The 24535-nt window shown below is 41.0% G+C and overlaps 2 protein-coding genes across 24 annotated transcripts in view; one reads left to right on the plus strand and one right to left on the minus strand.

Moving 5' to 3' along the window:
- The window catches only part of THRB (thyroid hormone receptor beta), a 376864-nt gene extending 357865 nt beyond the window's left edge, over positions 1-18999 (minus strand). For 6 of the 21 annotated variants that reach the window (XM_054680444.2, XM_016940570.4, XM_016940577.4 and 3 more), the window contains exon 1: positions 17939-18314. The gene's annotated coding sequence lies outside the window, so the exon portion shown is untranslated. Of the gene's footprint in view, positions 1-17938; positions 18315-18419 lie in introns of those variants that run through there. The other 15 variants (XM_054680445.2, XM_001164073.8, XM_054680439.2 and 12 more) reach the window with 7 other exon arrangements.
- Positions 17186-23313, plus strand: LOC107970586 (uncharacterized). 3 transcript variants are annotated; one of them, XM_054680446.1, is made up of 3 exons: positions 17186-17778; positions 19954-20108; positions 22834-23313. In XM_054680446.1, the coding sequence occupies exons 1-2, from the start codon at positions 17188-17190 to the stop codon at positions 20062-20064; spliced, it is 702 nt and encodes a 233-aa protein (XP_054536421.1). In that variant the 5' UTR covers positions 17186-17187; the 3' UTR covers positions 20065-20108; positions 22834-23313. The 3 variants fall into 3 exon arrangements, 2 of the variants coding, with proteins under 2 accessions (XP_054536421.1, XP_054536423.1); XM_054680448.1 differs by lacking the exon at positions 19954-20108; XR_008546944.1 differs by lacking the exons at positions 17186-17778; positions 19954-20108 and adding an exon at positions 21741-22676.
- Positions 23314-24535: the final 1222 nt, after the last annotated feature.

The following is a 24535-nucleotide window of genomic DNA, read 5'->3' on the forward strand; positions in this document are numbered from 1 at the left end:
AGATGAGTGTTTCATTAAAGGTATGGTTTTTGGGATTTTGAGAAATTATCTGATAGAGTATTGTTTTCTAAAATTAAGAAAAAAATTAAAATTCTTATTGTTATTGCCTTGCATTTGAGACAATTTTAACGTTCCTATTTGCTATTTGGACATGTCATTCAGGAATCTCAACTGAAGAAAATGATCTCATTATCTCAATCATGTGGACAAACATCATCAAATGCTTGCATTTGAACATTGGCCAATATATATAAAGAGACATTGGGTATTTATCGTAGTGGTTTTCAAGATTTTTTATTTTTTATTTTATTTTTTTACTGTAACCCCAGTCAGAATTCCATTTTGCAATCATGATCCAGGACATACATATAAAGGGGTGTGTGTGTGTGTGTGTGTGTGTGTGTGTGTGTGTGTGTGTGTGGTTTCACATTTTTTGGATGAAACAAATGTTTCAAATACATTTGATATACTCTAATACTTTTCTATTTTAGTCTGTTTACTTAAAACTTTTGTTGATCGTGACTTATTATGTTAATTCAAGGCCCACTAATGTGTTGGCAGGTAAGTCTGTAAAACAATAAACTAAATATAATAGGTTAGTCAATACACAACAGGGTTACTACATTAATCCTTTTATAGTTTGTTTTCTGCACTTTTTAAACTTCATTTGAAGTAGAAAAGTAGGAAGAGAACAAAAGTGCTTCTCAAACTCCAGAGTGAATCCAAACTCCAATGCAAATGAATCCCCCGGGGACCTTGTTTAAATGCAGATCCCGGGTTCAGCAGGTCTGGGCTGGAGCTCTAGATTCTGTATTTCTAATCAGCTCTTGGTGATGTGTATACTGCTGGTCTGGGGGCACCACACTCTTGAGAAATGAGGATATGGAAGTCAGTCTGAGGAGATTGAGAGGAACAGACCTAACAGAAATACAGAAATAACTGCATGGGATATTCCACTACTTTGTAGCTAACGCTGCCAAAGCAAGGGTCCTAACGCAGGATACATACAGCACACACAAGGCAGCAAAAGAAGGCAACATCGGGTCAGTAGATCTCTCAGTGACACCGGCACCATCATAATCTTCTTCTCTGTGATCTTTATCCAATTTCCTTTCTCCATAACCTACACCCGCCCAAAAAAGTACAAGCAATGCAATCCTGTTTCTGATTGCTTGAAAGCTACTTAGGAATAGATTACCTGAATATGTGGACAGCTACTAGATCAGGCAAAGCAGAAACTGGTTACAGAAAACCAGCAAAAGAGGATCCAAACAAAGAGTGTGGAATATGTATTAACATTTTATTTAAGGAACTTAAACTGTGAAATTCACTTGTCAAAATGGTCTATGTTCCTAAAAATGTCTTAATGTGAAGAAGTAAATCCTATCATTCAAAGCATCATTTCATAATTCTAAAAGATATAGTTAGAATTACCAAACTAGGAAATGTTGAGCCAGTCATTGTAATTGTTTCTGGTACAATACTGGGTTTTTGTACTTTCAGTCTCCAGATTTTGGAGTATGCATATATTGATAAAATAAAAATATTTTTAGTTTTGAGGAAGCTATCTTTTATGTCATCATTTTTTGTATGTATCTGGAGGGGCAGGGAATATGTTGTTCACTACTGTACCCAAGCATGCATCTGGCACATATTTGGTGCTGAATAAATATTTGATAACAAAAGATAGAATGGATGAACATAATTTTAAAAATAACATGTTACATCTTACTATATACTTTATTAGCTAATTTGCCATAACATATTCACTTTATTGTACTGAGCAGAAACCTTTAAAAAGGAGGCAGAAGTGAAAAGTGGAATTCTCCAAATTACAGTTGTTTACAATGCAGATGGGGAAAAAAGGAAGGAAAAGAAAAAAGAGATAGAGGAAAAGAGGGGAGAAGGATAGGAAGAGGCAGTGAGAGACAGAGTACAAGTGTAGGACAATGATTCGTAATTTCTGGGTGGAGTAGAATATTGGCCCACGGAGCAGGAGGTGTGTCAGAATCAACCGGAGAAAATGTTCCAATTTTCCGGATTTGGAAATATCTCCCCCTACCCCATGAGGGCGAAGATCATCATGATGAAAGAGCAGCTATAACTGATGAAAAGCTTAGGGGGTGGGGAGAGATTAAGAGAGAACTAAAGTCTAAACAGTGGTTTCCAACAGGGATGATTTTGCCCCCAAGAGGATACTAGGCAATGTCTAGAGAAATTTTTGATTGTCATAACTGTGGCAGGGGATGGTGGGAGCAGTGCTAATGAGATCCAGTAACTAGAAGCCAGAGATGCTGCTAAATATCCTATAATGCGGCCAGGCGTGGGGGCTAACACCTGTAATCCCAGCACTTGGGGAGGCCAAGGTGGGAGGATCATGAGGTCAGGAGATCGAGACCATCCTGGCTAACACGGTGAAACCCCGTCTCTATTAAAAATACAAAAAAAAAATTGCCTGGTGTGGTAGTGGGCGCCTGTAGTCCCAGCTACTCGGGAGGCTGAGGCAGGAGAATGGCGTGAACCTGGGAGGCGGGGCTTGCAGTGAGCTGAGATCGCGCCACTGCACTCCAGTCTGGGGGACAGAGCGAGACTCCGTCTCAAAAACAGACAAACAAATAAACAAACAAAAATTCCTAAAATATCCTATATTGCACAGGGCAGCCCCTCCGACCCCAACAAATTGTGTGCTCTAAAATGTCAACACGTCTGAGGCTGAGAAACCTTGCTCCAGGGGAACACGGGGGCATGGTAGAGACAAGACAGAAGCTATTAGGAGAGAGAGCATGCACTCACCATGACCAGTAGGCTGTCTCAGGTGGAAAGTAAGGTCTTAGAGAATGAAGACAGTATGGGAGGAAGATGATGGGGCTGAGGAAGGCAGTGGGAGATCTGGCTGTGACTCCTGTTTCAAGGGATCCCTCTTTAGTAGATCCCAAATCAAATGCTGGTGTGGTCAGCTTAGTGTTCCAGCTAAACGCAGTTTGCCCCTCATGAGAACCATGCAAAAGTCCAAATGAGGCCAACAATCCTCAGGTGGAACTGGGGGTGACAGGCTGCCCTGCTGGTAGATGCTGCTGGTGCCTTGACTATACTCCCATGGCACCACTTCAGCGCCCACCACCTTGTCTTCTGACTGCCAACACCTGCATTCCTTTGCCTGGAGGATTACTCTGGGCTGCCCAAGTGATAGTCCGGAAATGACAGGGAATCATTTGCCTCTGGAGGCAGTCCCCAACAAATGCCTGACAGATTTTGGTGAATAAATACCTACTCCCTTGCCTCTAGGATGGGTCAACCACAAGACAAGCATTCCATGCTGTATAAGAGTCCCCCAGTGTGACGAAGCTCCAGGTGCCCACAATGCTTAACTGATTTGATAATGCCCACTTTACTGGCTGCTGTCCCTTCCTGGCTCTTCCCCAGTTTCCTACTGGTACTTTCTTTACCTCCCTCCTAAAAATCACTTGCACTTGAATTTTCATCTCAGAGTTTGCTTCTGGGGAGCCCAAACTGATGGCCAGTCTTTTGAAAGAATATTGCACTGGAAAGCACATGATCCTCAGGTTCCTCTGATGTAAGAGCTCTCTGGGTCCACAGTATCCCTTCCCTTAGGAGGGGCCTCAGGATTACTAGAGATTGGCCAATTTTTCCATCCCCAAAGTCCCAGGCACAGAATCCTCAGAGGACCCACTTCCTTCAGACCATTAGAAATACAACTTCAGGAACATTTCATTCTCTCCCATTGACAGAAGCAAAACCACATATTTTGCTCAAGGATGGCAGGGATCAAATGACTCTGGAGCACAAACATACTCCTTATTAGGGCCAACGTCCCTAAAATCAAACTTGTACAAGAACTCTAATGAGTAACAACACTTGGCTCCAAGAAGGGACTCTTAACTATAATTCTAAGAGGCAAAGAGGAAGACTGACAACTGCCATGGTTCAAATGAAACTTGAATGAATTGCTGGTGGGGATTTAAAACCACAAAAGAGCCAAAATGAAACAGTTATTTCAAAACACTGCCAGACAATGAAGAGAAATGAATTGTATAATAAAATCCCTTCAGGGCAATGTCCAATCACTCATCCTCCATGTAATGGAATTCTGAGATGCTAAAAATCTTAAGAAATAAAAGGCCAAAGAAAGCCAGGCATTGTGAAAGCTGCCACAGGAGCTCTGTGTCCAAGGAGTTCCTCCTATCAGTGAAAAGAAAATTTAAAAAGCGATGGAGCTTGACACTTTCTGAACAGTCTCACAATATCATCCCTGCAGAAATTTGAACCTGTCACCTAAAGAAGTTATTGCTGCCATACAAGTTGAAGAATCAGGCTGCCAAGCTCTGGGTCTTTTTGCCGTAAGCCATTCTTAAGCAAGTTTCCTTACAAATCATCAGATTGTGGATTTTTGCTAGGTTTCATCTTTGCAGAGAACATCCACTTTGGGGCCATGATTCTTCCCAACTTAGTTGAGGAATTGAGAAGATCGTCTATCTCAGTTCTTATATGTGTGGATGCGTTTCTGTTTGTTTGTTTGTTTGTTTTTTTTACGAAAAAATAAAACAGCAGAGCTTTTCTGCAGGACAACCTATTCCCTTATTTATAATGCAGGACAGCAGGGCCTTGTAAGTGTATATTCTGGTTCATCTGAGGACACGCGGTTGCTCATTTTAAAATTAGATTCATCCTAATTATATGAAAAGAGCTTGCATGTGGTTGGTCAAAACATCAGGAAAGTATTACTCAGCATGTACCTGCTGGGCTTGCCTTCTAACCTGCACTGAACTTGTTTAACACACAGTCCTTGCCCTCTTAGAACTTAAAATCTAGCAAAGAAATATCTCATTGACGAATAAGGGGTGTGGACACTGAATAGTGAAGAAATATAGATATATAGCAAGTGACTAAACATGTAATACTGCCTGTGGACAAAGGGGTGAGGGAAAGTGTCATTGGAGTGGCATGTTTCAGTGGGGCAGAACCAGAGAGGATTTTAATCTCAATTCTAATTAATCAGGGCAGGATTTCAGGAGTTCCTTGAATAAAGGATATTGGGAAGTCAGACTGAAACATAAGTGGGGGAAAATATGCATTGGACTCTAAGGGACAAAAGTTTGAATATGGACCGTAAAAAAAAAAAAAAAAATCCAGAACAAGGGAATCCTGAGCAGGCTGGAATCCTGAGCAGGTAAGTGAGTGCCTATTATTATTACCTTTTGCAAACCCTGAGGGATCATTAACTTGGACAACTGACCACAGAACACACATCTTTGAGGCTGAAAAATACTAGGTCATCTATAAAACAGAGATTGTTATCAATAAACAGATAGTAACAATTTAAAACTAACTAAGGAATAACTTATGCAAAATGATCGAGTAAATTTGGAGTCTGACTTCTGGGTCTCTCTCTTTGATTTCCTGCCTTTTGGACAATCATGCTCCATACCTCCAAGGTACAAGTTTACTCAACAAAATTAATTTTACTACTTCCATAATAATGAAATAGTAATAAAATTGTTTTCCATGTATTGAGCACTCACCAGGTACTATGTCCTGGCTAAGCAGTTTATAGCCATTATCTCATGTAATTTCTTCCACAGTGCTGTGAAGTAAATAACAACATTCTTTCCCTTGCACAGATAGAGTGATTAAAGTTCAAAGAGATTAAACTTGCCAGAGACCATAGCTGGAAGGTGGCAAAGCCAGGCATCCAACTCAGTCTGCCTTTCAATGCAAGCATAGATACCTACCCTTCCCTTCAACACCACCTCCTGATTCATTCATTCATTCATTCTTTCTTTCTTTCTTTCTTTCTTTCTGTCTCCCTCTCTCTCTCTCTCTCTCTCTCCAATGTCCTAGCTCCCAACCAATCCAGGACGCAGGACCCCCAGCTTCCACCCTCTCACAATACACTCAACCAATAAGAGAAGGGGGTTTCTCTTCCCTGCTCCGTGACAGGGCATTAAAATAGGACATAATTGGAGCCCACTGCTGTGCGATATGCTGAGTCCTAGAGACCTTAATCACAGACCACAAATACACTGGGGATTGACAGCATTATTTCTCACCTATTATGGGATATCAGTAGTTGGCTAGATTCTGTACCTGAGCGACATTATCAGAATTAACTTCTTAATATTGCAAGTTTCCCTTATAAAAATATTTAAACTCAGAAATAGGCTTGTGAAGTAGAAGACAGCCTTATCCAGTCAAATAGAAAGACACATACTGTTTATTTTTCTTTTATATGTTCTCTGCATGATACTTCTTATCATTGGTTAGTCTTATTTCTTAATAATCTAAAATGCATGTGTCTGTCCTTTGTGTCTTACTTCTTAAAATATTTAATAATAAAATAATAATGTTTTCAAAAAGGTAAAATATGCATAGTTAGAAGAAAAGATTTTCTTTGTTCTTTTTACTTACCTCACTTTTATTATTCATGTCCCTTATATTTCTTTCATTTCTATAGACCTGGCTGAGTATTTAATAAAACACACTTATAATTTGGGAAGAAAACAAGCAAATATTCTTTTGGATTAGAAAAGTGTGTGTCCCATTATAGCAAGAAATTATAGAGTAATTACTAGGTTAAATATTAGGAAAATTGGTATTTTTAAGTCAAGATATTATGTAAAGTCATTTATTTAAATAATCTAAAACTATTATAAAATTATTCCACGAAAAATGGCTTCAGTACCTCTGTCAACATACCAAGAATCAGGTCTAGCCTTTGCTTTCTGACATCTCTATTTTAAATTTTAGTTCTCTTTAAAAAAAAAAACAAAAGCATGTTAATAATGTGCTGATAATGATATGAGGATTCATCAGCAAGTTCCCAACACTCTTTGCATACTATGAACTACACAGATTTATCAAGGAAATAAAAATGATGGTCAAAGACAAAAAGGTAAAACCAGGTCTAGCAAGGTTAAAGATGACCCCATAAGGGTGAGAAGGAAGTAAGGAAACAGAATTAGGCCAGATAGGAGGGTGGTATGGCACAAAAAGTAGAACTTAGTTACCTCATTGAATTAAAAAATAGTAGCATAGTGTAGCAAAGACAACTCACTGCTCACCAAATTTTTGCTCCCCTTTCCACAGTATAGACACACTGCTGAAAAGCAGCTTCCCAGTAGGAACTATATTTCCCATCCCATCCCGCTTCATTTAGGTAGGGGACATGTGATTTGTTCTCACCAAGGGAATGTGAGCAAAGTGATTATGTGTTTCTTCCAAGCCAAGGTGGTTAAGAAGCCAGCGTACTCTTCACTTTCTGGTTCCCCTTTCAGCGGTCTGATGCAATGAGCCCATGACCTCAGAGCCATGTCCTGAAGATGGAGGAGCCCAAGACCAGAGGAACCCCTGAATCACTGTGGAACAGAGCCATCAATCAATCAGGAACAGCAATTTTCAACTCACATGAGTGAAAAATAAACTTCCATTTGTTTGAGCTACTGTGCATTTTTTATTTTATTTTTGAGTGCAGATGGTGTTTTACTAACCAATATATCTGGCAAGAAAAAGAAAATATCTCAATCACTTGAATTAATGATATAATTTACTTTTTCATGGAATTTGATAGAATCCCAGAGTTTTAACTCTAGAGTCCTGTCATCAAATTACAGTAGCTACTAGCCATAAGTGGCTATTAAGATGTGCTGCAAGTGTAAAATACACACCAGATATGAAAAGCTCTTTAGAAAGTAAAATATATTCTTAATATTTTTATATTGATTACATGTTAATAATATTCTAAATATATTAGGTAAAATAAAATATAGTATTGAACTTAACCTTACTGGTTGCTTTTCACTTGTCTATAATGTGGCTACTAGAAGAATTTGAACTACATATATGGCTCACGTTCTATTTCTGTTAGACAGTGTTGGGCTACCAGGGGTTAATAAACTATAGCTCATCGCCTGTTTTGTAAATAAAATTTTATTGGCACACAGCCACACCATTTGTTCACATATTGTGTATGTCTGTTTTTGTACTACAATGGCAGACTTGAGAGTTTCAACAGAGACTGTGTGTCCTGAAAAGCTTAAAATATTTATGATATAGCCTGTTACAGATAATGTTTGCCAACCCCTGGGCTAAAGATAACTTTGGGATTATCTAATATACCTACAAGTATCATTTTATGACTAAAAATTAAAGCTCAGATCAGCCAAGAGACTTGTCCGAAATATTTTTATTCTTAATTAGGTGATATTTCCATAATGCCACCCATTCCTGCATTCATTCATTCATTCATTGTCTTCATCCATTTCTAATCTGGATCATGAAAGAAATAAAATCCCCATCAGTTAGAAAATCACTTAACATTAAATACTGAAATGCTTCACACTAAATAATGAAACTCAACACGACAATGTCAATGCTATTTCAATGTAATCATATAGAAACACGTTCCTGTCAGACAGAGGAGCTATAGGCATGTACATACAATGGCAGAGAAACCCTTGAAGTAATATTCAACTGTGAATAGGCTGTGAGATGGTCTTTAAATTAAGCTTCACTTGAAAACATTTTAAAGAGAATCTATCATGTAATCTGCTTTCAAATTAAACTTGAAATTCCCCCAAATGTAGAGCTAGCTTGCTAAAAATATTCATTATTGGAATTAAATTAGAAAAATTTTGCCACATCTCGGAGAAAGTGAAATCTGTTCCCAAAGACATCACAGCAATATATAACTGCCTCAGCTCCTGCAGGCATCATCTCTCAGTGGACTATTCTAAGAGTCTCTAACTGGGCTCATCACCTCCAGTCTCTCACTCAAGACCTATCCCAAAGAACTCTTTTAAAATAAAAATCTGATTTGCTGAACATTCTTAAGTCTCTTCAAGCTATCAAGACAAAGTCAGTCTTCCTTATTGTGCCCAGGAAGGTCCTCGCCATCTGGCTCCTGCCTGCTCCAATGGCCTCATTTATAGTCCTTTGCACATGAGTCAGGCTGGGCTCCTTACAATTTCCCAAATGCTTCATACTTCTACTTTCACTTCATATGCATATCATATTTATTTCTGCCTAGAACCCTCCCACCCCTATGGGTTCCCACAATGTACACTGTACTTAACTATGTCATTGGACTTACAAATATTTTAATTGTCTGCTAAAGTATTAATGCTACCACTACTATAAATAGCTAATATTTAGAAATACTTGACTGTGACTCAAGCACTATATTATTTCATTTAATCTCCACATATTATAGATGAGGAAACTGAACACATGCAATGAAGCCAGGTGAAACCGGCATACAAATCCACACATTTCCCACACCACGGCCCCAGTTCCAAACCTCTACACCAGCTGTTCTCAATAGGAGCAGTTTTGCCTCCCAGTAGACATCTGACAATATCTGGAGACATTTTTGATGGTCGCAACTGGAGGGTTGGGGGAGCTATTGGCATCTAGTGGGTAGAAGCCAGCAATGCTGCTAAACATCCTGTAATATATACGACAGCCCTCCACAGCAAAGGATTATCTGGCCCCAAATGCCATAGCGCAGAGGAATTACCAGGCTCAAAACGCAAATAGTACCTCCGCTGAGAAACACTACTCTACACTAAATCACCTCCTGTAGATTGCCCCAGAAGATTCCGAGCATCTCATCCACACGACAAGAATTTTTAAATGCTCTACCATGGTGTCTTGGCACTTACCATCGTGTCTGGCACTTGGCAGATGTCCCATGCATTTGTGACCAACGGACAGACTCCAGAAGAAAAACATTACTTATTATAAGGCTTGATTTTTGTGGCAACTTCAATAAAAATAAATTGAAACACATATTCTTAATCAATGATACATGAATGCATGTGCACCACATTCTAGTGCATGGCTTCACTTTAGCAATACCTTATGTTTATGAACCCATAGAGTGGGAGATAGATTAATAAGCCAGATGCCTAGGATTTTTTTCTCACAAGTCCTCAAGGAGATGAGATGCTTTTCAAATCCCTTATAACTGCTACATTACAGGACAAATGTATAGGTTTATCATCTACATAGGTCATAACTTAACTTGTTTCAAAAAATATTTTCTGTGTAAGGTTCCCTTGGTTCCTTTTTTTTTTTTAAAGAAAAATAACACAAGACTAAACAATCTTATTCTATTCCCTGTTGCAGCTACAATTCAGATATAGGTACTTTATTCTAGATCTCCAGATGTTAGAAGTATAGCAGAAATTACAGTGAAGCCTAGGTAAAATTTTAAAAGTAAACAGAAATACAGCAGAAATAAACCATTCTCCAGCTTATATAAATTAATACACCTAAACAGCAGAAAGAAAGTCAAGGAAAGATTATGATTATAATGTTTTCAAAGGGACAGAAATTTAGCAGGAGTTTTGCATTCTTGCAAAACACTTCAACAACAGGCAGCATTAGCCAGTGTTGTATACAAGTTGCTAGGGGTTTGTGTGTGTGTGTGAAAAAGCAAAAAGGTTCTGTTGTGGTGCTAGATACTGCTCATTTATCACTTTTTATGAATTGTATTAAAAGGTTAAAACATATGAGCCTGATTTTTAAAAAGTGTGATATAGTGAACTGTTCCTCACAACCTATTGTGCTGAACTTTTGCCACTTAAGGTTTTAGACACGCAAGCACACACACACACACACACACACAAATAAAATGGTGATCAAATGAATTTTGCTACCTGCTCTCCCTTTTCTTGGACATTTATAATGCATGCTAGTATAAAAATAGGCTCTGGAAACTTTTACAAGTTTTTAAACTCAAGATTTCCCAAACATAATTGAGCCTAGAGTAAAATAAACAAACACAGCAGTAAAAGAAGTAAAAAGTAATAATATAAGATGAGGATCTGTCAACATATTCAGGAGCAAGTAGAAGGGACTGAAAACAATGACAGGGTTTGTGGCTTGGGACATCAGGGTGACTGTAGCATTTCTCACTGTGATTTAAAAGCTGAGCATGGGAATCACAGCAGAAGCCAGAGACAAGCAGTGCCTTTTCCACTGTATGTGAGAACATGACACACACTTGTCACAGAGACAGATTCTGCACGTATGGACATGCCAGTTGTTAAGACATTTATGACTGTAAGACAGAAATGTGCAAAAAGATGACCAAGCCCAAGAAACATTATGATTGCTATCATCAATCATTATTTTCTGAGCACCTGCTTTGTGTAGACATTGATGAAATCAGAAAAAAACAGAATCCCAAGAGAAACAAATGGCAAAGGGAAGAAGTACATCTGAACCATCTTGAGAACCAAGGAACAACATGTCACAAGAGTTACAATACTCAACAGGTTCCTGAATGTCAGGATCATATATTATGCTACTAACACCATGACTATCTTGTCAACATTCCTCATCACAAACATTCCTGAGCCTCCAGAGGAGTCAAGTAAGTATATTCCCTAATAAAGAAGATATGCCTGCTTTCAGTCTACATTCCTTTGTCCACACTTTTGTTTTAATAAACTTGTCACTCATGACTTTCTTATAAATGCCTAAATTCTTGATCACAGAAGAGAAGCCATGACTCCCTGAAGACCCTCTTTGGGAAGTAGGAAGTTGAATGAGCAACTCAGTCCAGACCAGTCCTTTCCTAATTGTGTATGCCTCGTCTGCAGTCCACTCTTAGAACACAGAGACATGTATGTATTGAGGTGTTTGTGCATGTGTGCATATGATAAGAAATAAACTATAGATAGTATTTATTAAAATAGGATTAGGAAAAATAAAAATTGGATAAAACATGCAGATCAGCAAGACAAACGTAAGTTGAGATATGTAAGCCACAAGTTTCTTCATTGTGATGAGTTGGACCATGAATTTGCCTTCTTTTTTTTTTTTTTTAATCTCTAAATCACGATTGTCTCAGCAGATCTGAGACAGATGTCAATGATTTGCACATTGTCCATTGTTCAGTAATTTTCAAATAACTAGAATAAAATAAGCTATTCAATACAATTCAATATATCTTAACTGCTAAAAAAAATACTTCAAGATCCTTCACTGCCTTAAATGAATGAGTAGTAACTGGAAAAATAGCTTTAATAGACAGAAGGCACTGTCTGACAAACAGCAAATAACTGTTTGCTTTTAGCACATAAAGTGGTAAGATGATATCACAGAGGGTTTTTGTTAAGTTCCTTTAAATTATTTTGCCATAAAAGATTTTTTAAATAAAAAATATTGCTTCTTAGAATAATTTTAAACATATCGATGGATGTTGGTCAATCAATAAAATCAATTGAATGATTTCAGTGGTGGCTCATGCCTGTAATCCCAGGACTTTGGGAGGCTGAGGTGGGCAGATCACGAGGTCAGGAGATCGAGACCATCCTGGCCAACATGGTGAAACCCTGTCCCTACTAAAATTACAAAAATTAGCTGGGTGTGGTGGCATGTGCCTGTAATTCCGGCTAAGGCACAAGAATCCCTTGAACCTAGGAGGTGGAGGTTGCAGTGAGCCGAGGTTGCACCACCGTACTCCAGCCTGGCAACAGAGCAAGACTCTGTCGCAAAAAAAAAAATAAGAAAAAAAAAAGATTTAAACCACTATACCAATATCATTTAATTTCTGGTAAGCACTGACCAGCAGACAGTACAAGATTATCACAGATTATCTTCTTGCAAAAGCCTCAAATGCAGGTATTCTGGGTTGCTACAGGTAGATCTGCCTTCTGTGCAAATTTAATGTGTCTGAGCAAGGGAGATGAGCCCTATTATCAAGCACATCTACATCTATCAGAAACACTTTCCAGGGAGTATATCAGATTGTTAGGACTGACTGTCATGATGGAAAGGCTACAATATGGTTCTCAGGACAGTCAAGGTTCCTAGGTCCTAATTCCAGACTTCCCTGATTTGCTATTTGGAAAAGATCCTGAAGTTCACAGCAGAACTCAGTTTCTCAACTCAATAAAAATAGCACTGCACAAGAAGAGCTGACAGTATATAAAGACTTCAAAGTCCTTTGAAATTAGGACAGTAGGGACCAAACAACATTAGCATTGAGCATAGATCACTATTCTAGCTGTCAGTTGGCCAGGTTCCTGAGAGGAAGATATGGAAATATATTACTTGTGACTCAGTGATTTGGATACTCCCCCCGACTTGTTTAAATGCCAAAATTGACTAACAAGTTTGGGAACTTAAATTGGAGAGTGAACATTTTAAATCAGAATCTCACCGGTCTAAATATATTCAACTCCCCTACTACTTGGATACAAGAGATTCTTGAGTGAATCTCACTGGAATTTACATTAATATACATGGGCTATAGAAATCACAAACAATCACCTCCTCAGATATAAAATAACTATTTTTAGGGGCCATATGAGAGACTCCAACAGGTATATCCATCTCATCACAATGGAGACAATTTCAGAATCCTTTTGTATTAATATGTTGTCTCACAGGTCACTGGGCTGCATGCTAAACTGAAAAATGGCTAGCAGGGCCAGGTACATAGTAGACACATAAATATTTGTAGACTGAATGAGGAATCAAATCAAAGAATCAGAATGACTTTAAATAAAGCAAGGAGTTAACTTGCCATCCATTGCTCAACCAGCTTTGACACTAGAACAAGCCCTTCAAGCAAAACAGACAGCTGTGATCTGGACATATGATGCAATGCAGGCAGCAAACGTTCACTCTGGACAAATCCAAGTCCAAATACGACACTTAATACCAACCCAGAAGGGAAAGAGGAGCACTGCCCTTTCTACCCTTCCATTCATTCTTCCAACAGTGTTTCACCTGTGCCCACGTACCAAGCTCTTTGCTAGGCTATGGGGAGTCAAAGATGAATAAACCCACACATCGTGCCTCATCACAACTTAGAGGTGGGAACAGAAATGGAAACAAACTGCCCTGCAGGGTGATAAGAGCTATACAGACTAAAGCCCAAAGCATCAGGGGCCACATGTTCAGGGGTGTTTATGGCCATAGGGTCATTTTCAAGTACCTCGTTGTCCTGTCCTCTCAAATTGCTCTAATCAAAAGTTGGCTGACACACTAGATATTTGGGAAAATTAGCTTACAGAGTGTGGTAACCACTCATTCCTCTAGGTTTCCTGAGCTTTATTTCTGCATTGGGATTCATCACCAGAATCTCCACTGATAGGCCATAGTAGCTCAGGCCCCCAACAATAAACATACTGGGTTACTTTTCATTATTATGTCTTCTGCATTTTTTTTCCATTCCAGAGTTGGTAACAAGACAAGATCATATAAAGAACCTGACTTCACTTTATGTAGAATTGAAGTTCAAGTATTATCCATGATATAATTTGATATTTCATACGAGTATATACTAGTTGGCAAGCACCATGGCAGGCACTCTACATGTGTCATCCTTACAAGTTTAATGCATGCCACCTCCAGACCCCCTTTTTTTCTGTTAACTTGGCTACTACTAAGAAGCTCAGAGCCAAATTAAATACTCTAAAGCAGTAAGCACTTAGGATTGTAGTTTAATTATCTTCCCTCCTCTACAAGATTTTGATCTTTCTTCCCCTCCCATTTTTAACAGTCTGATTTTGTGAAATTTTTACTATGCATTTACTCAGCACACTTATGAAAGTCAATACTCTAGATACAAAAACAAATCACCATAATCTTCAATTATAATTTCCTTTTGCTCTCAATTGGCAAGAGTTTCCATGAATAACTAATTTGAAGATGACTCCTTTGATATTATGCTCTGGTCACTTGAAAACTCAAATAATGCAATATTTCCCACCATCATTTGGTTCAGAATACTTTTATGAAGCGGCAAAAGAGGGCAAAAAGAGGCTGGCTGACTTAACTAATAACATATGATAACTATCAGGTTATTTTCAAAGCTATCACCAAGACCTATTTATTTCCATCTTGTGTTGGATCCTGACCACTACATTTTGCCCCCTCACCAACCACCACTTTTGCAGCCCAAATTGTACCACCATGCACTGGTTGGTCTACTTAGGGCTGCCATTGCCAGAGGCACTGCCAGGACCTGCTGAGTGAGAAGACACTGCCATCACCCAGTGAAGTCTAGTCCCTGGAATTTCACTCTTAGCACTGGCAATGCTTCTGGAACTCATAAAGATTCTGCTGAAATTCAGGGAGTTGAAGGTCAATGTCTTCCAGGGATCAAGGTAACATGTCAGAAAAATTCTGCTGCTGAGGATTTCCATGTATTCAAGGCAAATGCCCTTAGGAGGAACTCACAGAAATAACTCTTTGCATTGTCACTACACAGAATGGAAGGCCAGCTTTTATTTCGAAAAGAAAGAGAGAGAGAGAGAAAAAAAATAGAGTGAACCATATAAGCATGGAATGTGTGCAACACACACATACACACGCACACACAGAATAGATCTTGGCATGCCCAACTGGCACCCACTTAGGATGTGTAGTCAGGTATTTTTGAGAACATAATATTTGGACACAATCATTAATTTATTCACCAAAGAGTTATCCAGCACCTACTGTGTGCCAAGTATTGTTCTAGATGCTGGAAAATAAGAGTGAGTGAGGCAGTCAAGAGTCCTGTGCTCATGGATTCGATATTCTAGGCAAGGATACAGGTGATCAACAAGCATCAATTGAAATGAACAATTCAGATTGCAAATACAATAAAGGAAAGAAAAAGAAGAACAAAACAAACAAACAAACAGAAAAACCAGTGTGATGGGTCTGAAAAGGAATGAGGGACCGCCTTTGCTCAAGTGGTCAGAGAAGGGCTTTCTAAGAAGGTGACACATAATCTTACACTAGAATGAGAAGACCAGGGCGAAGAAACCCATCACCTTTACTCTGATTTCCATCAAAAAGATGGGCTTACTAAAAAAAGAAACATGCAATACCATTTGTGGCTCCACACAACTCATGCTTTAAACAACTGCAAAAACCCCAGGAGAGGAAAGGAATCCACAGCTTTCTCTGCTTTTAAGGCGATTTTAAGAAATCACCTTTCCCAAAGATAATGGATTAAAAAGAAGTTGTCTTAATTCATCTCTAATTATGGCAGAATTTACTACAAAGAAACTGAAAGGAGAGACATGGAATATTCATTCCTCTACATAATGTCAGTTGCTTTATGTAACAATATTCCAATGTCAATAAAAGTATACCTTTGCATTGTAATGCCAACAGGAATTATTTCACTTTAAAAAACCAGTTCTGTAGCTATACTCAGTATTATTTATTTTCACTGGCTATAAAATAAAGCCAAACTATATTTACTAGCAGATGGTCTCACTTCCAATATATAATAAACCTCTGAGATCAGGTAAAAATAGATTCTGTTAGTATTTCTTTAACATGCTCAAATTATAAATGATCGTTCACCAATGTCTTTGTATAAAACACTCCAAACAAATCACTTGGTACTGAATTTCTGTTTGACTCAATTAAAACACTTAGCCACCTGGCATGAAAACATCCTAAAAACATCAACTGCTTAAAATACTTTGCACTGAAACACGTTTTTCATTGTTTCCTAGCCTCTGACTGATTTCGGAATTAGAAAGAATTAAGCAGAAGTGAATTGGGGAGCAGGTCAGTCACTGAATATTCAGAATGAATCATGAAGACGTTAAAATGCAATTTTTATTTCTTTGCAGTGCACTGCATGCTATACATCCTTACAATTTAAATAAGCATACTAAACTAAAGCCAGATAATGTGAAGATTGCCCAACAGGTCTACATTACCTAATACGTTTATCATTATATAAACTGCTGTGCTTGATATTAATACACTGTGCAAGGAATGCTTAATTTCTTGAACTTCCACACAGGTCTTTAAAACTGAATTTCACTAGTACCCAAGACCAATAATGTGCTGAGGAAGAAGGTATTTCAAATATATTTACTGATTACACAGTGTTTGAATCTTCAAAAATTCTAAATTTATGTGGAGAAAGGAGAATGGAGAATCTGAACTTGGCTGTTCATGCAAACTCTTTCCTTTCTTTGACTCACTTTATGAATTGTTATGTTTCTAGATCCTTCTTTTAAAATTTTCCATTTGGGGAAACTTGTACATTTAAAAAAATTCATCTCATTTTCTCCCTCCCCCTCCTTAAAATAAATAAGAAGGCTTAAGAATTAGCACTAATAATAATCCCACAATGGTCATTGGGAAATCCTCCCCCAAAGTGACAACTGCCGCTAAGAAGGGCAAAATCCACTAAGAATGAAAATTCCCCCAAATGAGTCCTTCTCCGAGGGGGTGGAGGTCACACAGCTGGCACAACTGGTATCACAACCAACTCGAGGCGACCCAGAGGAAGATGCTGCGCCAAGAGAAGCAAAGCGAAGGAGCGCGACCCAGGAGGCTAGCGAAATCCCCGCCAAGCCCCCAGGAGGCGGAGAGAAGCCCAGTCGCCAGGCACCGGCCACGGCGCACGCCAACATTCAGGATAATTCTCCTTTCCAAGCCCGGGAGTTCCGGGGCAGGCGAAAAAGGGGGGATGGGAGACCCACAGTCCCTTTAACCCTCCCCCCTGGCCTGCCAACCTTTTCCGAACCCCCATGTCACACAACTTCCTCATCATGGAAACTTCCACTGGGTTCGGCGCTGAGGATGCCAAACTCCATTTCACAAGGAACATGTCAACAGCTGGGCTTGGGGTTTGAGGAACAGAGTCGCTGCGATTGGAACAGAGCCCGGCCACCCTGTTCCACCACTGTCCACTCCGTAGCTCCCAGCCTGCCGCCGCGCGGTGCCCGAACACGAGAGGGCACCTCCTCCCAGATCCGGGGCGCAGAAGCCCCGCGGAGGCAGGTAATCAGGCTGATGACACCCCCACCACCCACGCTCACCCGCCTGCCCGCCCGCGCGCGCTCGGCTTAGCCGCCCGCACCCCTCCGGGTTCTTGCGACGCTCCGTCACCATCCCGCCCACCCTGTGGACAGTTGGAACTGTCGCCCCCTCCTCCTCTCACCCCGCTGCCTCCGCGCGGTCCTCTAGCCAAATTACCAGTGCCCTGGAGCCGGTTGGGTTGAGCGCCCCTGCCCGGGGAAGGTAGCCTGCGGGCTCTTGCCCCGAGCCCGCGGAGCAGGAGGTCTCTTTTCCAAGCGCACTCACATTATTCATGCAAAGTTAATCCCCGCCGCGTCACGGCCGCCCGCCCGAGGATGTGCGCCTTCCTTGGCCAAGCCCCGCAGTCTCCACCCTCCTCCGCCCCCTCCTCCCGGCGGCGGGGTCCCGGGGAGCGCCGGCGACTGGGCGTCGCGCGAGTCCTGCAAAATGTCAACTCCTTGGGCGAAGAGAGGCGGCCGCAGCCAGGGCCGCGCCGCACCTCCCCGGTCTCTCCACTTTTATAGGCGTAGGAAGCTACTGTGGCTGGGGCACCAGAGTCCCCGCCTCTCCGGGTCCCCCGCGTGCCCGGCCCGCCCCGGCCCGCTTCCCGGGCGCTGTCTTACTCCGGGCCCGGGGCGCCTGCTCCGCGCCGCGTCTGCGAACCGGTGACCTGGTTTCCCCTCCAGCCCTCACGGCTGTCCGACTTGCGCGGCGGTGGCGGCGGCGGCCAAGAGCAGGCAAACCCGGCTCCGCCAGGGGCGCAGCGAGGAAATGGCCTCCTGGCCGCACACCCCGCCGCCGCCGCCGCCGCCACCGCCACCGCCCCGGGCTGCCCAGCCGGTACTGACGCCCCCTGCCAGGCTCCGGGCCAGCGCTCCGACGCGCTCACAGCGCCCGGCTTGCCGACCCCGACCCCGACACCGAGTCCTACGCACTCGAGGTCCCCGGGCCGGCCGCCTCCGCACCTGCCTCCCCAGGTGTGGGCGCTGCCCCTCCTCCTAATCCCGGCCGTGCCCTCCCAGGGTTGGTGACGGTGGTGTGGGTTTGGTGGCCGCGCGTCCACCCACCCGATTGCCTGCGCGCATAGGTGCGGGTTTGGGCGTCATTACTGTAGTTGGAGAAGAGGAAAGAATGGGGAACGAGTGACACCGGGACCGGAGGGCGAGTCTTCCAGGAGCACGTCTCGGCCTTCTTTGCCCGGCCCGACCGGCCCGACCCGTGCCGCCGCGCTCCTCCCTCCGCTCCTAAACCACTTGTGGCGCGTGTCGGGAATACAGGGCGCTCTGGCTCTTCTTGGGGCCTCCGCTGGTCCGACCATCTGGCAGCTCTCTTAAACACCACGGCCACCCCAAGAATGGAAGTTTGGGACGTGCCTGGGTTGCCCTTAAGGAGGACACCCCCGCCCCCACCGCCATTATGCATATCGTGGGAGAGGCGCGTACAGGGCTGAGACACTCCTCAGGTCCCAGAACGGCCGCCCTATTAATTTGTCTTTGCCCTGGAAATGTATAGATAAAACCAGGAAGACAAAAATAATGTATACTCTTCAAGAGATCTTTCCCGGGCAAATATAGGTCTCTCAAATGCCCCCGACCTTAAGTCCTGGAGACCAAGAAGAGACTTGCTTTCTGAGCTAGAAGGATACTTGGGAAATACCGAGTCCTCACTCAGCTAAAAGGTAGTCAATAAGGAACTATAGTTGCAACAAAACTACTTTGACAACAGAGTACAATTAATTTCTTATAGACAGTATTAAAATAATTCCGACATCATAATTTAATATTCACATCTATTCGTGTAACACGCAATATAATAGAGGTATGACGATATGGATCCTCAGCTGCCTGACAATGTATAGGTTATTTATTGGAAGGTTCTCTAGATTTCCAGCCAGTGACATGTATGTTTTATTCTCGCTTCTTCTGAGCGTCCCAGGGAAAGGGGTGAGAGACCCCCCGCCCCTGCTGACAGCATTTACAACCACCCCGCTGGATAAGCAGGGTTTCACTGATGCACTTTTAAGAAAGTTGCAGGCCCCAGAGACCCCATTTCCCTTTGGTCCTCGGTGAGAAATCCGTGCTTTCTTCTCTACTCTTAATAAGTCTGCACCACAGGACTTGCAGGCTTCTGTAGTTGGAGAGCTGTTCTCCTTTGCAGGGAAGTTCCTGGGCTTTGCTCCAAAGCTGCCCCGGAATGTTTTGGTTGGTTTGGAGAAAAGCTGTGGCGTCTACACCACTTGTTCCAAGCAGGCGGCCCCCTGGTGGCTAACTGGGGGTGAGAAAGCTGGCCACTGAGGAAGAAGTCTGGCGCAGGTAGGCCCCAACAGTTGACAACCTAGTCTTCGGGTCTTCTTCACAGCGTGTGAACAACTTAGTATTACCGCGGGGGGGGGGGGGGGGGGGGGGAGAGGGTTGGGGGGTGGTGAGGTGAAGCAAATCTTCCTTCAACACGGTGGATCATAGGCTTCTCGGCCTACTGGAACTTTTAATTTTTTTCTCTTCCTGAGTATAACTTGGAGCTAAATTATTTAAGAAGGAGACATACAGCGGACAAAACGAAATGTAACAAAAACTGTTGCTTCTCTTTGTTCAAGGGCTTTGTCTTTCTGATCTCATTTTGCCCAGAAAATTCAGAAATGAGCCAATTAAAGCATGAAATAAATAAAGGGCGTGGCATTATTCAAACAATTCATGAGACTGTGGTAGTAACAATGTTCTATAACAATGGGGGAGGGCAGTTTTACTGCAATGTTAATGATAACGTGAACTACTAGGGTTCCATTTTGAACAGGACCTCTGAGGGCTGTCCTACAGGCTGCATGATGATGGTAAAGAAGGGTTACCAAGAGATCATGTCATTTATTTTTCTGGTTTTACACAAGGTAGGACAATGGAGGAGAATGTCATGATGACTTGATTGAAGGAAGAACATTTATTCAAACTTTAGATTATGTGGTCATGTGTTCCAGCTGACTTGAGAGGGCACACCAAGGCTGTTTCCAGGACCCATTCCCATATTTCACCATAGACATCCTCATTACCAGGATCTATACCTTTAAGCTGATGACTCAGTTCAAGAAAGCAATTCATTCATATATTTATTTATTTAACAACTACTGGGGTAAGAAAATGAATGAAACAGAACCTCATAGGCCTCGGATTGGGCAGAAGTGAGTGAGGCCAGTGATACAAGTGCAGGGTCTGAGCCTGCCTTTATTTAAAATTTTGATGTATTGTTCATCATGAATAATTGTTGCATTAATTTTGATTTTTAAAATAGTGCATTAAAATATTTCTCCTGATTTACTGAGGCTTTTTTTTTTTTTCTTTTTTGGCATCCCCTTAAATTTCACACCAGGGATGAGTGCCTCACTTGCCTAAACCTAGTCCCTGCCCTGCTATGCCCTCAGTGTTACCAGAGTCTTTTCAGAGAAGCAAAGTTCAAGTTAGAATGTCCTAGATGTCAAAGATAATTAATATATGGTGAAGGATTTGGGGTCAGGGAGTTAGAGACGTGGGCGTGAGGGGAGGGAAAAATCAGGGAAGATTTCATGGAAAGTGGTGGCACTTGAACCAATCCATCAAAGATGGACCACATTTTGCCAGGGAGTATTGGGACTGGAACCCCTGGTATTGTTTTGCTTATTCAGCTACTTCTCAAGCTGGCTGTGCAGCCACCTGACCTAGCCCTGGTGATTCTGATTCTGTCTGTTCATTGTTAGTTCTTGGAACTTATTTTTTCTATGAGGGCTCCAGTGATTCTGGTCCATAGCAGCTGGATAAGGACTCCAACCCTTCAGGAAAGACAGCTTCTTGGGGAAGATGACAGGGTCAAAATTATCTAATTCAAGTACACTCTAATTCACAGCACAAAACTAACTTTTTTATTTCATATCTTGATATATGCCCGTTTTTACCAACACTCTGCCTTTGGCTTACTTTTGAATAAAGGAGACCAGAAAGGAAAAGGAACTATAGGTTGCCTTATCTTTCTCTTTCCTTCTATGTCATCATTTTCAAACTAAGTGGTTACAGAGAAGTATTAACATAAGAAAAGACAGAGAAAGTTTCCTTGGTTGTTACCTTCTTTTTGCATTCAAATCAGGCTTTGGTTGGAATGGAAAGCGTGGCAAACCCCATTTTGGGGTTGTCAGTGTCCTCACTTAGTCATTGATGTGACATGCTTACCTCATACTCAATTTGAGTTTTGCAGAACTCCCACACATTGTGTGCCCACAGGGATTCTGTGCTTATGGGGCAACAAGAATGCTATGTGTGAGTGGAACAAGTAAAGAATGGCAGCAGCTATGCATGTTATCTGTATTTCCTCTGTTCATGCACATGCTCCATTGTCCCATCAGCCTTCACTTACAAAACAAAAGTTCAAAGATAAAATTATTAGGAATTTCATTATGGTGACAACAGAGCATTAAATGAAGTGCCAGGCCCCAAGCACCAAGCCCTTCCCAGCATGGGTGGTATGCAGCTGTCCAGATCACATGCCCATGAAGCTGGCCATGGGGATAAAACTTGATCCTTTATTGTGGTAGAAGCATAGGGCATGTTGGAGATGCAGTAGACATGCTGGCATGGCTGGTTATAGCAAGGAGTACATAACATAGCTAACATGTATTAGACATGTATTATGTTTTAGGTACTGTCCTAAATATTTCATACATCTTTTAAAGTTTGCCAGAGGACCCTGTGAAACAGTATTATTATGTACTTCATTTTCCAGATGTTAAAAATTAGGAAGATCAAATAATCTGCTGAAGCTCAGGCCTGGGTACTGGGTGACAGAGGGTATACTCTTAACCAGCTCATCATGCTACCTGCATGCAACACAAGGAGTTATTGGATAGGCACATGAGGCTGGAAAAGGTGAGCATGTTCTGGCAGTCATGAGACATCTCTCTAGCCCTTCATTTAAGGAACTACTGTGCACTGGGACGATCAGAAGCGCCCTAAAGAAAACATGTTATGTCATTGGCTAGAAAACTCCCTAATCACATTCTCTTACCTTGTTTTCCAACTACAGGTAGAAGATTCTGAGGCCCTGGGCGGGAACTAGTAAGCCACAATCTGGAAGAGTCTTTTATCACCATGTGGAGGAGAACTAGAGCACTCATGTTGAACTATTACCGAGAAAAGTAATCAACTTCTTTTGTGTTAAGTCACTGAAAGGCAAGTGTTAATTTGTTGCAGTAATTGGTGCTCCCTTAACACACCTGTCAGCCAGGCCAAACTCTATCACAGCATAAATAATCTTTTCCTTAAATAAATACAGGTAAAAGAATAAAATAGACCTAAGTGCATTAATATGAATATAGGCTCAAAGCAAAATGTTGGGCTATAAATGTTCAGAGTGATAATTTTTTAAGTTGATGTGTAATTTAGTACAGTAAAATAGATAAAACCTAAATGTTCAGTTCAATGAATTTTTACATGTTCATACCCCTGTATAATCACCTCCCAGAACAACACAGAAAATACTTCATATAAATGGAATCATACAGTGTGTTTTCTCTTGTGTCTGGTTTCTTTCACTCAATGTTTTTGAGGTGAATCCACATTATTGTGTGGATTAGAACGCTGTTCTCTTAAAATTTCTGTTTGACATTACGTTATATGAATATGCCACAATTTGTTTATTCATTCTCCAATTGATGGACATTTGGGTTGTTTCCAATTTGGGACTATGACAAATGAAGCAGCTATGAACATTCTTGAACACTTATTTTTGTGGTACATGCACTCATATCTCCTGGGCATATGCATAGGAGTGAAATTGATGGTCATATATTTATCTGAGTTATTCTATTAAAGCTCTGTGAGGTACTAGCACAATTACGAACAACTAGAAAATGGTCAGTTACCACTTGCTGACTTCTGTTCATTCTTACAGTTTTCACAAATAAAATAGTCAAAGTTATATGGAGTCTAACTTGAGTGAGTAAATATTCTTCAGTATCACAAATAGAAAATCCTCAAAATGATCAATATTCAAAACTACCGTTGCCTTATGTAGCAATTACAAGCTCTGCTTGCAGCTGCAAATCATTTTTATGAACTAAGCTACATATTAAAGCCCATGTAAAAATGAAGATGCTGATAAATTAAAGTATATCAAGAAAAAGGTGAATGGCTGAAAGGAAGGTAAGAATACCAAAACATTTCCAGATTAAATCTTACTTTTCAGCTGTTTGAAAGATAGGTTTAAGACATGCTGAGTAATTGCTAATTGGACTGTAATAACCTATGTTCACTGTGAGTGCACAGAAGTACAGTATATTGTTAAATTCTTTGTCAATCACAAAAGAAATCTAGTGGTTCAAGACACATCTTCCCAAAACATGCCAATTAAGTGTCCTTCCTTTTTGAGTTATGCTTATATGCATCAAAAATGGAAATGTAATTGTTAAAAATTTGGGGAAAATATCCTTTTTTAAAGGAAGGGAATGAGGTAAATCTTACTCATTTTCATGGAATAAACTTTAATATATCTAGATATAACAACACATATAATAAAATGCTATGATTATGGGCTATTTTCAGATCCTTAAAATCCCTGAATGAGTCATATGTGAAGTGACAGTCATAACTTCAGATTTGCTTGCCTTTGTCAGTTATTTTAAATGAAATTCTCAATTTGAGGGCAAGATGGGTCTTAGTGACACCTCCTATTTTCATATATTATAGCTCTCTTTCACAAATAAACTTGCCTTATCCTGTTTACAAAG

The sequence above is a fragment of the Pan troglodytes genome, chromosome 2 (assembly GCF_028858775.2).
Source record: "Pan troglodytes isolate AG18354 chromosome 2, NHGRI_mPanTro3-v2.0_pri, whole genome shotgun sequence".
NCBI classification, from domain to species: Eukaryota; Metazoa; Chordata; class Mammalia; order Primates; family Hominidae; genus Pan; species Pan troglodytes.

Bases quoted from the DNA above. Each gene is read 5' to 3' on its own strand.
- LOC107970586 (XM_054680446.1), top strand. From the start codon at position 17,188: ATGAAAATTCCCCCAAATGAGTCCTTCTCCGAGGGGGTGGAGGTCACA. The intron at 17,779-19,953 runs GTAATCAGGCTG...TCTCCTTTGCAG, and splicing joins CAGAAGCCCCGCGGAGGCAG to GGAAGTTCCTGGGCTTTGCT.